Raw genomic sequence first — 15,301 nt, forward strand, 5'->3', positions numbered from 1 at the left:
TTTCTTGGGGAAACCAAGTCACCATATGTTTCTTATTGTTTATTGTGGAAATTACAAAAACTTGCTCTTCGGGTACGAGAGTTACTCTGCCTTGTAGAATTATCATTTTGGCAGCTGTATTTTTAGTATTGAGAAATTCACTATCATCTTCCAAAGATGGTTTTGGTATGAAATCTTCATTTTGAAAAATATATGGTATTTTATCTATGGTAGGTAGGTAAATGTTGCTTCAGAAAAACTATATCTTTTGGATCTCGATATAGATGATTAAAGTTTTCATTCAGGCAGTAGTTTCCTATATTTGAGTATGCTTTAATAGTTGCTATTTCAATTATTTTTTGGTAGCAAGCACTTATATGTATAGTAACATCAGTTATCGATTTTCAATAGTTTCCGGCGGTAAATAGCTTTGGTAGCACGTTTTTATTAGACATTGACAAATACAAACTACCCCTTAGAGGGGTGATACTTCAAATTGTTTTTTGGTAGCAGGCTGTCATACTTATACTGCTATTAAATATTAAGTTTGAACAGTTTCTGTCTGTAAATAGCTTTGGTAGCACATTTTTATTCTTGGTCAGCAAATTACACACCACCCAAATTTGAAGATTTTTAAACCAAATTGTAATTTTATGATTTTTATTTTTTAGTGGACATATTTCTTCATAATTTGGGAACCACTGGAAGTCTTTTCATAATTCAAAGCAAAGCAAGACAACCTGGAAAAATCCATTATAATTTTCATAATTGTTTAACAACAAAATAGTAGAATTTCTGAGGATGGACAAACAAGTTTGGTAGTTAGGGTCATTTTGGTTGATGCACTTTTATTTGTCCCTTGGCCAGCAAGATCACCTGATTTGACATCTCTAAACTTTTGTTACATGAAAGCTATGTCTCAGGGAGCAAAAATGTAAGGGCTCTTTTTTGTTAAAAATTAATAGATATTTAAAAAAAAAATATATATTTTTTAAAGAATGCAGTGGTGTTCTTTCCAAAAAATGTTGTTGTGCTCCAAATCCATCCCTAAAGAAGAAAAATCAGCTGCAATTAAATGCACTGAAAAAAGTGGCCTCACTATCTATTATTTAAAACCTGAAAATTTCATTTAAATCCTTAAATACGTTTTTAATGCATTTTTCTGTCCTATCTCAACTATTTTTCTATGGTTCCTGTATATACTCTAGCATTTTTAACCAGATGAACAGGACACCCTGTATAAATAAGTTGCAAGTACTCCAAAATAGAGCTATGCAAACTATTTTAAATTGTAGTAATTATGAACCAATAACAAATATGTTAAAATAAGTCTTTTATTTATTTATACAATTGGGCATGGTCTTTTACCTCTATATTTGTAGGATTTTGTAAAAAGAAATAATGTAATTCATTAGTATCAGACAGAATGACAACACAACTTTTATGTAAACACTAAAGGTCCCTCCAACCCCTTTTGATATGTTCGTCAAGTCATTGCACAAAATGCTGCCATAACTTAAAAGTGTAGAAGTAAGACCAACCCCATCTATTTTTTGAGTGATAAACACTAGAAAAAAGGAGATGATTCCAAAATTGTGTGGTGTCAGATTGAATTGACTCATTTAAGGTAGCAATGTAAGATCTATAACATTGGTCAGTATGAACTTTACATTGAGCACATAGGTTAGCGAACAGGATATAATCTTTAGCTAAGTTAGTACTTTTGAATTTAGCATGAGCAGTCTTTTTTGATAAAATAAGATTCCTTAATTCTGGGGAAAACCAATGAGGAAACCTGGAAGGTTTATATATTTTTTGGGGTACATAGAGTGAGATTGCATATAAAACTACTTCATAAAGGTTATTCATTCACTGAATTATCAATGTTTGAATCATCAAAAATTCTAATCCAGTCCACTAAAGAAAAATAATCATTCAAACTTACAAAATCATCGTTTTTAAAATTAAATTAAGTTGTACTATAATTCAATCTTTTAATCCTACCACTAAACCTAATATCACAAATTGTTGCTAAGTGGTGAAAGTTGTTTGGAAGAAGATTGTCTAAAGCTTGTTAAACAGATATTTTATGGCACCTGTCAGTATAAACTATCGTGATCCTTTTGACCACATGAAGCAGTACTTTTGTTCTGGTTTGATGGAACTTAGGTTTTACTACCTGTGGTAGAGAAAATTTTGATCTAAAGAGTGGGTTTCAGGGATGTTTTCTCTTGGGCTGTACTGTCAGATCAGACATTTATTAACCGAGGTGCCCCTAATTGAGTGTCTCTATATTGTACAAGTATTTTTAAAAGGGTTTTTTTCTGTGTTTTTTTAGCAACAGCAACAACAAACCCAACAACAGACCCAACAGAATGCCCAGCAGAATTTTGCTTCAACACCACAGCAAGCCCAACAGGTACAAAACAATGTTTATTTATTTATTGTTTATTTCATTTAAAAAAAAATGTGTTTTTAGATTTAGAAAAGTGATGCTGGATTTTTTAAATTTTAAATGAAATTAATAGAGAGCACTATTAATTTCTAATTAGAGACTATACCAGGTGACAAATGACCACTTAATAATTTTTTTACTTTTCAAGATAAATGAAATTTGGTATATCAATAGAATAGTTATAAGAGCATCTTAGAAAAAATTCAAAACAGCTATGCCAGATTGTCAGATGTGTACTTTTACACATGCCAGTCAGCATGTTGTGGAGCTTTTCAAACCAACATAAAGCAATGGCAATTAGTGTATATGGGTTTCATAGTGCATAAAATCACTATCTCAGTTAAACCAAATTATTTTGCAGAATTTTTTAAGCTTTGTGGTGAATGCCATGAAGTAAATATCAGGGGAAAAATAGTTTAAATATTCCCAGGCATAATACAGAGTTTCTCAAGTTGTGTTTCATATATCAGGCAGCTAGTTTATACAGGGTGATTCAAAAGTAAGCGGCATCCTTTCAGGGGCGTAATCCTTGTATGAAAATAAGGCAAAAAGTTCATATTAATATGGGTCCGAAATTGCTTCCTGAGGGAGCTACGCCCCTTTGAATAGGACCCCTAGAAGACAATTTTTTCACTATAACTTTAAAACCCTTTAGAATTAAATTTTGAAAATTGGTGTACTGCATAAACATTTCGTTGTGAATAAGATTCTAAATTCAGGTTTTTTAAATTTTATTCAGGTGCGTCACATGCGGGGGTTGGTAAGGGTAAAACATCCCTTTTTCTTTTACTCTTTAGGTTATTGTGATTTTGTTTGAAAATTATAAAATTTTAGAGTCTTATACGTAAAAAAGGTACTCTTAGTTCAATTCGATAGAGCGTACCATTTACGAGAAAATCGACTTTAAAAATTTTCTGATTGCGTATGTTTAATAAGCATACGTTAAAATACAAATATGCCTAGCCAATGAGAGCGCTTCGGCATCCGCGAGGGCGTGGTATGCGAACCGCCAAATTCAAAATAGGAAATTTTCAATGTCTGTAGAGTTTTTCTATTCATATTTATATTTAATTAGGTTTTTATGATGCGTATATTATTTTAGATAAAAAAAAGTGCAATATGCATTAAAACCATTTAATAAGAAGATATTTTAGCTATTATTAGTAAATGGATTATTGTTTTTTTTTTAATATTTACAGAGTGTGATCAATTATTATTTTAAAAATATTTTATAAATACTTGGCAAATTTGGTTTTTATAGCAAATTATCTCTTTTATTGACGAAATTTGTTAATCATTTGGTATAGCGGTACGTGTAAACGCAATGTATGAATTATTTAATTATTATTGTTAGTTAAATATTAAAAATGGGGTCATACGGATTGAATTGGTGTGTAGAACTGATAAATTAATTAGTTAATAGGTGGATGAGTGGATAAATAAAAATTAGAAAATAAAAATAAATGGCAATTAAATTTTTTAACAATATATGGTGAACATTTTAAAGTTTGCATTTTTACATACCTCTGTGTCATAATTCTAATAAGCACCTTAGTAATATAATAATTGTCAATAGTTATTCGAAAGTATAATATTATTTTAATTATTTTAAATTGTCCACTACCACTATACATATTCTATACATTATACTTTAGTGGTTGATATAAAGGATATATATGGTTGGAAAAGCTGGATAAAGGGTAAATATGACTAAAAAGTCAAAGTCTAAGAACAGAAAAAAAAACGTAGAAATTATATTTTAACTTTGTTTATTTCAAATAATAAAAAATCTATAAATTTATTTATTTAAATATAATAATTTATGGTATTTTTAATATCAACAACCTCAAAATTAAATGCAAAGAGGCTAAATGTATTAATCTGTTATATAGTATGTAGTATGTAGACTCGCACTTCTTTAGCTTATTTGTCATCCCTGCTGGTCATGTATATACAGCCCAAACCATTCAAATTTCCATACAATAGTAACATGGAAGAAAATTACTGCTCTGTAAACATTTTAATTAATAAATATATACTCACAGAGGATCTTCCCCCTCGTTCAATGTCAATTTCAAGTTAGCTTTTCTGCACCCTAAAAAATATTAAAAACATAGCAAACAAAATGTAATAGAAAATGATTAGTTGAATATTAACATACAAAATAAGCTAACATTTTAGTCTTAAAATAAAAGATATAAAAATAGTTATACAGAAACCAACACCTATGACGTCTTAAAATTTGTTTTTACAATTTGAAACCTACACCAAATTAAGCCTTACAAAAACTATACCTAGTTATGTATGTGACCTCTTACATAAAATTTGTATTTACAATTTGAAACCTGCACGAAAACCTTACAAAAAATATACTTAGTTATATTATACTGATTATAACACAAAATACCGTATAAAATACCACATCCTATTTTTGTTAACTTCACAGCTATACAAACATAAAAAAATAGCTACAATTCAAATATTATCTAGCCATTAAATACACAAAGAAATCTAGCTTATTTTTTATTTGGATAATACATTTGTTTTTCAATTTTTCTTTTCTTTTCAGTGCCCTGAGAATTTTCTTCCTCCACTTCTTTATTTTTAAATTTGTTGATTACAGCCATAAATCTGGCAAATGCATTTTTATCTAAACTTCTACCATAGCTACAAATTTCTTGCAATGCAATCTTAAAATAAGTATAAACAATGTAACTTATATTTTACTCAAACTACTTCTCGATTTTCTTCAAAGTCCATTGCAGAACTATTGGCTTTCATTTTTGAACTCTCCTGAATAAAATGGTTTACATCCTCCTGATAATTGATTTGGCTAGTTGTGGGTTGATAAACAAATAAAACATTATCCTCTTCCTCTTCACTCACAGTTGGGGAACCTACAACAAACTTGCTCCTCTGGCTTTTATTACAATTTTATGCTGATAGCTATTTGAGTTTGGTCTTGTTGACATGTTCCTTGAATGCGAATGCTTCCCCCAGACCTCTCACTTTGCACGCGCTATTAAATCCTAAAAGTAAACACAACAAAACATACTTATGTATGTTTGATAATGATAACTAAGACGTTTTACAACCTCTGATATCGCTCCTGTTGCAATTGTAAAATATGTGTTCTTCCCCATTTTTAAACTTGTTTCGGGTCTGACAAGCATAATCTACTTCCCTATTATCTTGTGCCCTCCAAGATGTGAATTCTTCAAAATTCCTAAAATTTAAAATTGATTCTTTGACAGTTATATGGTGAATATCAAGCAGATGTTTGAATAGTTAGTAGTAGCAGTTAAAATATGAAAATGTCTGGATATCATTAGTACACATTGGACATATAATGTGTTTTATTTGTTCCTTCCCAACAAATTCAGGGTGAAACTTTTTCCAATGCCTGTTTCTGGTAGATGTGCTTGAAAATTCCTTATGACAAACTTTACAGATTGCATTTTGTTGACTGCAAAATAAATAATTATTCAAATTAGAACTAAAAAAATTATATGTATCTTACCTTAGTGATGCCATAATTGTCAACAGACAGCAACAGATAAGTGCAAATATTGGTTTAAGTGGAAGGAAATTAATGCACTAAGAAATACTGGCAAGTTTATTGATAGGTAATGAAACTCAAACACTAAATTGTTTGTTTTTGAGCCCAAAACCAGCACAGATATGGATTGTATAGATAATGGAGTAAAGACTCAACACTCTACACTATGAATTTTCACTCAAATAGTCGCAAAGTTGATATAATTGTTGATAATTAAATCAATTATTAGGAAGCAAGCAAAGCAAATAAAATATGCAATATAGGTTAAGTTAAACAAAACCAATGCCTTGATTTTCAATTTCCGTAGCTAATCGGCAACGAAATTTGACGTACGAACTTTCACGACAGGATCAGCAGTGCTGCTCCACTCTCAATTTCTCTGATTGGCTAGGCATATTTGTATTTTAACGTATGCTTGTTTAATACATAATAAAATTACTGGATACGCATTTAAAACGAAGTTGGCGGTTGTTTTTTGGTTTTTGGCATTTAAATGACTGATAAATGTCATTGTAAAATACAATTTACTTTGTCAAAGTAAAATTAGTTTCATAGAGTGTTTTACAAATTACTATTTATTATTAATAAGAAGGGCATTGCCTTTGTTGAGTTTGGTACTTTGTGTTTCTAAGTTTAAAAAGCAAACATGGATTTTACGTATCAAGAACAAGCTGATATTCACATTATGTTTGAAAGAGCATTTGGTAATTGTGTTGAAGCAAGACGATTGTATCATGAGGCATTTCCTAACCGACGAGTGCCACACCGTACGGTTTTCGCAAGAGTAGATCGTAATTTATGGGAAACAGGTAAATTCAAAAATGTGAGTAATATTGCATAATATCTACTTAAATTTTGCTTAAGGAACATTTCGAGTAGTGCGCCCCAAGGCAGTAACCTCGCCCCAATGCTGTTCGATCTATTTATTAATGATTTAGTTGATTGTATGGAGAGTTTCTGTCTTTTATTCGCTGATGATCTGATGTTGTTTCGTATCATTCGTACTATGCTGGACTGCCTGAAGCTGCAAGAGGACATGAATAGGGTCTTTGAATGGTGTGAAAGAAATAAACTACCCTACTGTGACAAATGTAAAAAGGAAAATTACAATTTCCATTCTTCATGAAGAGATTTTATACCCATATATATTGAGTGGTTCTCAGTTGCTAGACTGTTCTTCAGTGAAGGATTTGGGCATTGAAGTAGATAAGAGGCTTATATTCAACCAGCATGTAGCACAGGTCACTGGTTCAGCCTTAAAATCTCTCGGGTTTGTAGTAAGGTCCACTTCTCAATTTAAGAATATATCCAGCTTGACTGTATTGTACAATTCATTAGTAAAGTCTAAATTAATGTATGGCTCTATGTTGTGGTTCCCCACCTATGATGTTCATGTTAACAGACTGGAGTATGTACAGCGCAGATTCTTACTTTCTTACTTACTTTCTGTTAAGTTGGATGGAGTATATCCAGTAAGAGGTGTGGAACAGGAGTACCTGCTGAATAGATTCAACTATTTGTCACCAAAGCAAAGTACTATTCTCTCTAGTTAGATATTTGTATATAAACTTTGCAATAATAAAATTGATTGTTCTGAGCTCTTAGAGAGGCTACCTCTATTTGTTCCTCCTGCCAATACAAGGAGGCACCATATATTTTATCTCTTTCTTAACTTGCCGAGCAAAGCTCCACTGTGCCGTGCTTGTACATGGTATAATCAGATGAATGCTTTAGATGTCGACATCTTTAGCAGCACTGAATATGTTTTTTATGAAAGGATGTGTTCCTCTCTTAATTTGAATGATACCTGATTATTTTTCTGTGATTGTTATCATTTGGTTAGTGTGTCTTAAATTCTTACAATTATGGTATTATTTAAAATTTTGTTATCACTCTATATTGGATTTTATATTATTTTTTTTGTACTACTTATTTAAGGTACTTATAACTTGTACTGTTTTAATTTTAATTATTTCGATTGTCTTGTAATTGGGAATTTTCCTGTTGGACAATACATTTGAATTTGAAAATTTGAATTTGAATTTCAAAGACAGGAAGTTGTTGGGCGATCAAGAAATGCCAGAACCCTAGCCTTAGAAGAACGCGTGCTAGATCGTATTGAAGAAGATCCATCTTTGAGCACTCGCATCATTGCAAATCAGGAAAGGTCCTCTCAGTCAACCGTATGGAGAATTTTGCACGATATGTTACTCTACCCTTATCATATTCAACGGGTTCAGGCTTTGCGTTGCTTTTGAAAATTTTGAGAAGAAAATTTTATTTACTGACGAGGCCGGCTTCACAAGAAACGAAATTTTCAATTTCCACAACAACCACCTATGGACTGATGAGAATCCCCATGCTACGGTACAGAAGGCACATCAGCAGCAGTTTAGTTTAAATGTGTGGGCGGGAATAATCGATGGGCATCAAAAAGGACCTGTATTTATGCCGCAACGACTTAATGGACAAATTTACACAATTTTTTTACAGAATGAATTACCACAAATATTAGAAAATCTACCACTTCAATTACGAACACAAATGTGGTTTATGCACGATGGTGCTCCCCCACATTTTAGCATTCTCGCTAGAGAACATTTAAATAATGCCTATCAAAACCGCTGGATAGGTCGTGGGGGTCCAGTGCCATGGCCACCACGGTCTCCTGACCTAAACCCCCTTGATTTTTATTTATGGGGACACCTAAAACAACTAGTTTATTCCCGCCCTATACCCAATATTGATGTTCTCAGGCAAAGAATAGAGGAAGGATTTCAGACAATTAAAAACAATCCAAGAATTCTACCACGTGTGCACCATAATCTAATAAAAAGATTAAGAGCTTGCCGTGACGCGAATGGTAATAATTTTGAACACTTTCTATAAATTGTTAAATAAAATGTGAGTAAAAAGTGTCTTTTTTGTCGATCGTAATGCGAATTAATTTTCATCAATAAACATATGCAATCAGAACATTTTCAAAGTCGCTTTTCTCGTAAATGGTACCCTCTATCGAATTGAACTAAGAGTACCTTTTTTACATATAAGACTCTAAAATTTTATAATTTTCAAACAAAATCACAATAACCTAAAGAGTAAAAGAAAAAGGGATGTTTTTACCCTTACCAACCCCCGCATGTGACGCACCTGAATAACAACGCACCTTATTCACAACGAAATGTTTATGCAGTACACCAATTTTCAAAATTTAATTCTAAAGGGTTTTAAAGTTATAGAGAAAAAATTGTCTTCAAGGGGTCCTATTCAAAGGGGCGTAGCTCCCTTAGGAAGCAATTTCAGACCCATATTAATATGAACTTTTTGCCTTATTTTCATACAAGGATTACGCCCCTGAAAGGATGCCGCTTACTTTTGAATCATCGTGTATATGTATAATATATATAATGTATATATGTACATATGTAGTGCCAAGTAAAGCGTACCTTCATACCTGCAATCTGGTCCTGTCTGTCGAGCTGGTTGTGTAACGCCTTTTTGACATAACTTTTACAACACATACCTTCCATAACTTTTACCAAGTAATCGGGATTTTATTTTTGTATTTTTCCCAGTTTCGTACTCTCTTTTTTCGTTTCGGTTGTAACTCATTACTTTCCCCAGAGGTATTAGACATTGTGCTAATAAATAAAGTTAAACAAAATATTTTTTGTTTATATTTACAAAATGGCAACTGTTAACAGAGCACACACACTCACGCACATGTGCCGTCAACTAAATCAATAAACATCTAACCCAAAAATGGATGAGAGAATGAGAGATCGACGGAAACCCTTCCACCATTCATAGCGATGCTAGCGCCACGAGAATTACTGTATGAAGGTAACAAGTTCCCTTTATACAGTCAATCAAAATTTCATCCTATGATATTTTTCCTATCGCGAGCAGAAGTTTCCTTTATAGACTAGGTGGTCCGTTAACATGAATTCTACAATATCTATATGTTAGTTTAATTTCGTCCAAATGTGGACTTGTTCCCTTTATACAATAACCGCTTCAATTTAGCTATTTTGTTTTGTTAAAAAATGCAGCTTTAGTTTTTTCTTGAAACCCGCTACTGACATTACTTTTATAGGATTCGGAACAAGGTCATTGTAAATTGCCACAGCATTATACAAAAAACTACGACGAATGAACGCTGCTTGATATCTAGGAATTGACAACTTATTTATAAATCTTAGATGTGCTTCATGTAAATTTTTCTGAAAAGTAAGTTTTTTGCGGAGATAGGGAGGAGTAGACGACGCTAGCAGTCTATGCACAAAAATCGATGATGATTATGCTCAATCTTTCGCGGTTTCCACCAGAGAGAGAGTTCCTCAATGATGGCTTGAAAGAATCTGACTAAAAACTATTTAAACTTTATTATAGTAACCACTTGTTTTACTGTTTTATTAAAACTTATAATGGCGTTTCCAGAGGGCTCCTCAGATCCCAATTAAGCAGGAGCCAAAGGTGCAGCCCAAGCCGGTTACGAGCACGCCGGTCCCCGCAGCTCAGCCCCCCGCTGCGCCCCCTGCTCCCGTGGTTTCAGCTCCAGCGGCTTCGGCTGCGGAAAGTGCACCGGCACCGACAGAACCGGTTGACGTGGAAATGGGTGGGGAGAGGAAGAAGTTTTGGATAAAGAGTAAGGGTGAGTTTTCACAAGAGTTTTTTTGTAATAACTCTTAATTTCTAATAAAATCTCTACTGGCCTGTGATAAATACCATCCTTCTATTATATTTAATTTATAATATTCCCATTTTTCTGGATGTTTAGTGCATTTAAACTGCTGAAGAGCTGCTTCTCTTAATTTCTGCATTTTCTTAATATTCTCTGTAATCCAAGTTCCTACCTTGGGGTTTTTTAGGCAATGTAATTGTTTTAAGAGGAGCGTGAATATCAAATAGGCTAGTTATAGCATTGTTCAGAAATACGACTTTTTGATTAACATCAACGATATTGTCACAAGACTACGAAGTGGCCGAAAAACTCAGAACAGATAACACCAGTGCGTTTAATTTGGTCATAATTAGATACCATCCTTCTATTATATTTAATTTATAATATTCCCATTTTTCTGGATGTTTAGTGCATTTAAACTGCTGAAGAGCTGCTTCTCTTAATTTCTGCATTTTCTTAATATTCTCTGTAATCCAAGTTCCTACCTTGGGGTTTTTTAGGCAATGTAATTGTTTTAAGAGGAGCGTGAATATCAAATAGGCTAGTTATAGCATTGTTCAGAAATACGACTTTTTGATTAACATCAACGATATTGTCACAAGACTACGAAGTGGCCGAAAAACTCAGAACAGATAACACCAGTGCGTTTAATTTGGTCATAATTAGTGACTATTAGGGAACAATTCGTCGCCTCAATGCAAAATTATTGTAAGTCGCCAAAAGCAAATTTTACAGGAGAAGGTATTTTTTATTTTTTTCTTAAACTAAATTATATTTCTCAATGAAATTCATGAATCTATATTAAAATTAAAGGACGAGATTAATGCTAATAACTTTTAGACTCTATGTTTATGAATAATCAAATTTAAGGACAATATTACATAACAATTTAGGTCTTGTAAGTCCCTATTTGTGGACTTACAATAGATAATGAAATGTGACTTACAATAGTTCTAAAATAAAAGCAAAATCTTTGATAAACAAAACTTATATTTCTTTTATGTTTTATAACATATCATTTTATTTTTATATAAAAATAAAATATATAGGTATTCTAAGGATTCTATAGCAACTCAAAATTTGCAAACAAAAACTAAGAAATTATGTTAAATTAAATAAAAGAACACACTGTTCAAAACTTACAACCTAATAGGAATCAGGATTTATAGGAGAAACCTCATAGGGACCTAAATTATACATTTTAGAATTAAGCCTAAAAAAATAACATAACATAGAAATTTATCTAAGTATTTTAAAATAGGTTATTCACTGTCCTCATCGTTTTTATTAGGTTGAGTTGTAAACGGTAAAGCTTTAAAAAATCATGATACGGAGTAGTTATGACTCCTTTTTCACAGAGATAGATTAAATGGTCATACTTTTTCTTTTGAAGAGGAATTTTTTATCATAGAGACATTTGAGGTGTAAAGTCCAGTGCAGCGATATATTAGAATGGTCACCCGTCAAAACACCAGCATTCCACCTGCCAAACAATGTCATCCACCTTCTATTTACATTGTTTGACAAGTAAAATGCTGGTGTTTTGACGGGTGACCATTCTAATATATCGTTGCACTGGACTTTACATCACAAACCTGAATATGAACTTTTTTCCTTCCCAACAAATTTATTTTCTTAAAAGTACTGTCATACTGTGTTTTAAAAAATAAAACATTTAAGACGTTTGGATCAAACATGACTATTTTAAACTTATTTTTGTAAACTTTATCGTTATCCTCGTCTCTATCAAAATTAATAGCTGTTTTTATTTGAAGATCTTTTAAGTCATATACCTAATCTTGAGATAACTCATGGACACAATATAATGGTGATTTTTTCTTAGCCGTTCTTACTAGTGTATACCATTGATCTGGTGTAAATATTGGAATGTTTCTGGAGGCCCTTTCAATTAGGGCTCGGAATTTCTGACATTTTTGTATTCAATTAGTCGTTTTTCGATTTGTTCGAATAGTCGAATAATTCAAATTATTCGATTTATTTGAATTATTCATAATTCGGTTATTCGAATATTTGAATATTCCAATAAAATTAATCAATTAGATTGGTAGTCAAATATTTGAACAGCTGTTTATTTAAAATTTAAACAAAATCTGTATTGTTGTGACGAATTCATAATGAGTTACTTATTATATTGGGTATTACGTCACTTATAGCAAAAATCAATTTAGAAATGTTTATCTCACACGCTCAACAATTGAAAAGAAGAAGAAAATAGACTTATTCACGTATTTAAAAGAAATATGAACTTAAATCTGTAACGATACCATTTCTTCTTCTTTTCAATTGTTGAGCGTGTGAGATAAACATTTCTAAATTGATTTTTGCTATAAGTGACGTAATACCCAATATAATAAGTAACTCATTAAAATTTAAACACCGAAAAAATCGTTTTAAATATTATATTATCGAAAAATAATGGGAACATTAAAGAAATACCAATAAATCTATAAAATAAACATTTAAAAATAGATGAGCACAAATAAAAACTCTTAAACAAATAAACTCAAAAAAATAACATTTTATAGAAACATACAATAAGGTTTCAAAATAACAAACGAATAGTTCAAAATGGATAAAGTAGAAAATAATGAAGAACTAAGTTACAGGATAAACAATGTAAACTTAAATATTACAAATTTACATTAAGAAAACAAAGCTTTTTAACATTGTCAGATTTTAGGCAGCTTCGTTTTGCATTAAAAATATTACCAGCATTAGAAAAAGCTCTCTCTGATGGAACAGATGTTGCAGGCACGCAAAGATAACGTTTTACATATTTTATAAGATTTGGATATTTGGTTTCATTATTTTTCCACCACTGCAAGGGACACATATTTTTGGAAATAACGCATTCGGAAACATACATATCAAGTTCATTAAATATTGTAGGCTGTTCATTTGGAAATAAGAGGTCCAAGACGGTTTTTTTGGTACAATTTTGATCATGTTCTGCGGCTGAAAAATCGTTATCGGTTTCTATTAGATTTGGAAAATATCTTTGTACCTTAATCAAAGAACCAATAAACCGTTCTTTATTTTTGAACCGCGGGTCCAAAAATGTGCTCATGTCAAAAATATTGATATCGATGGCACCAGTAACTGAGATACAACTACATTAAAGACTTTATTATAGGCATTATCATTGAAATAGTTGGTTGCGAATCCGAAGAAAACAAATTGGCAACAATTTCAAAAGGTGCTAATATTATTATAATGCTTTCTATCACTGTCCATTCTTCTTCGTTAAGCATTAATTGTCCAGCATGTGTTTTTGAAGTTACTGTTCTGTCAGATAAAACACCTGTTAGGGTCTTGGGGTAATTGGAAACGGTTTTCTCACTTTTAAAATTTGAGGTAAGTTTTTGAGTTTAAATGACGTCTTTTTAACTCAAAAATTAGAATGTAAATAAGCTAAACCCTCCTCTTGAAGGGGGCTATAAGTGTTTTTATATTAATATACACGTGTTTTAGGAAAAAAATAATTTGTTAACATATGTCGTGTTTACAATTACTCCAGACCTGACGGGGTAAATGTAAACACGTTCCTGCTTAGTTGAGCATTACATCACATAAAATCATGGGGCAAATGTGAACAAAGTAGTTTTCATATCTTTTGTGACACACATATACAATTTAAAGGCATGTTTACATTTACCCCATATTATCCCATACTAACAAAAACAAACCTGTATTTTGATTATTTTATTTCAAAATCTGTGGCTACAGACAACCATTATTTTCAAACTTTTACTTATACATATAAACTTATACAAATGAACTAAAAATCTGTAAAATGTACACTAAATAACTAATACAAACGCAACTTATTGCCGAGATATTTAACTAATTGCTCTCCTGTACTGGCACAGGTCCCAAAAATTTATACAAAATTCTTTCCCCTTTCATCTGAATCCCAGGATCTGAAGTATTCCTACAATCTGATCTATAGAAATGTAGCTGACATCGCTTTCGTTAACAGCAAACAGCATTTTAGAAGAATCCCAGGACTTCAGACCTGTGATTTTTATTTCTGTTGAATCATTTTCTTCAATCACACACACATATTTGAATATAGTGCTATTCCTTTTTCCTCCTTTGAAAGAAACCAATACAAATTGGCCTTTAGATAGTTGAGAAATATTTTCTACTTTTTCAATGTCTATATCTATATTAAATGTTTCATCGCACGAATCTTTATCGCTCTCATGGAAACTTATCTCACTTTCATCATCCGTTGTTTCTATTTTCTGTTTTTTTGTCTTTTTGGTTTGGGTCCCTATTTTTGGTGCTGTTATTTCTGTGGTTGTTTCTCGTTTTTTACCCTTCTTAGGTTTGGGTTTTTTTCTCTTCTGCTTCTCTTAGTCTTTTGAGCACTTCACTTGAGGTCAAAACTTCTCCATAAGTTTGTTGTTTTAATCTAGGAATTACCAACTTATCTTGTATAGTAGCAGGTCTTAAGGGCACGACTTCATCAGGGATAAAAATACGAGAAAGGGTAATATTAGTTGCAGCAGATATTGATGGCTGGGAGTTCTCAGAATCTTGAAATGAAGTTGATGGCTGGGGGTTCTCGGAAACTTGAAATGAAGTTAATGGCTGGGGG

At 31.9% G+C, this 15,301-nt stretch overlaps 1 protein-coding gene across 2 annotated transcripts in view; it reads left to right on the forward strand.

The window, feature by feature from the left end:
* LOC126746868 (double-stranded RNA-specific editase Adar) overlaps positions 1–15,301 on the forward strand; it is a 65,337-nt gene that overhangs the window by 19,093 nt on the left and 30,943 nt on the right. For both annotated transcript variants that reach the window (XM_050455260.1, XM_050455261.1), the window contains 2 exons: positions 2,318–2,398; positions 10,434–10,647. In XM_050455260.1, coding sequence (XP_050311217.1) covers positions 2,318–2,398; positions 10,434–10,647 — 295 coding nt within the window. The remainder of the gene's footprint in view (positions 1–2,317; positions 2,399–10,433; positions 10,648–15,301) is intronic.

Source organism: Anthonomus grandis, chromosome 18, assembly GCF_022605725.1.
Source record: "Anthonomus grandis grandis chromosome 18, icAntGran1.3, whole genome shotgun sequence".
Taxonomy (NCBI): Eukaryota; Metazoa; Arthropoda; class Insecta; order Coleoptera; family Curculionidae; genus Anthonomus; species Anthonomus grandis.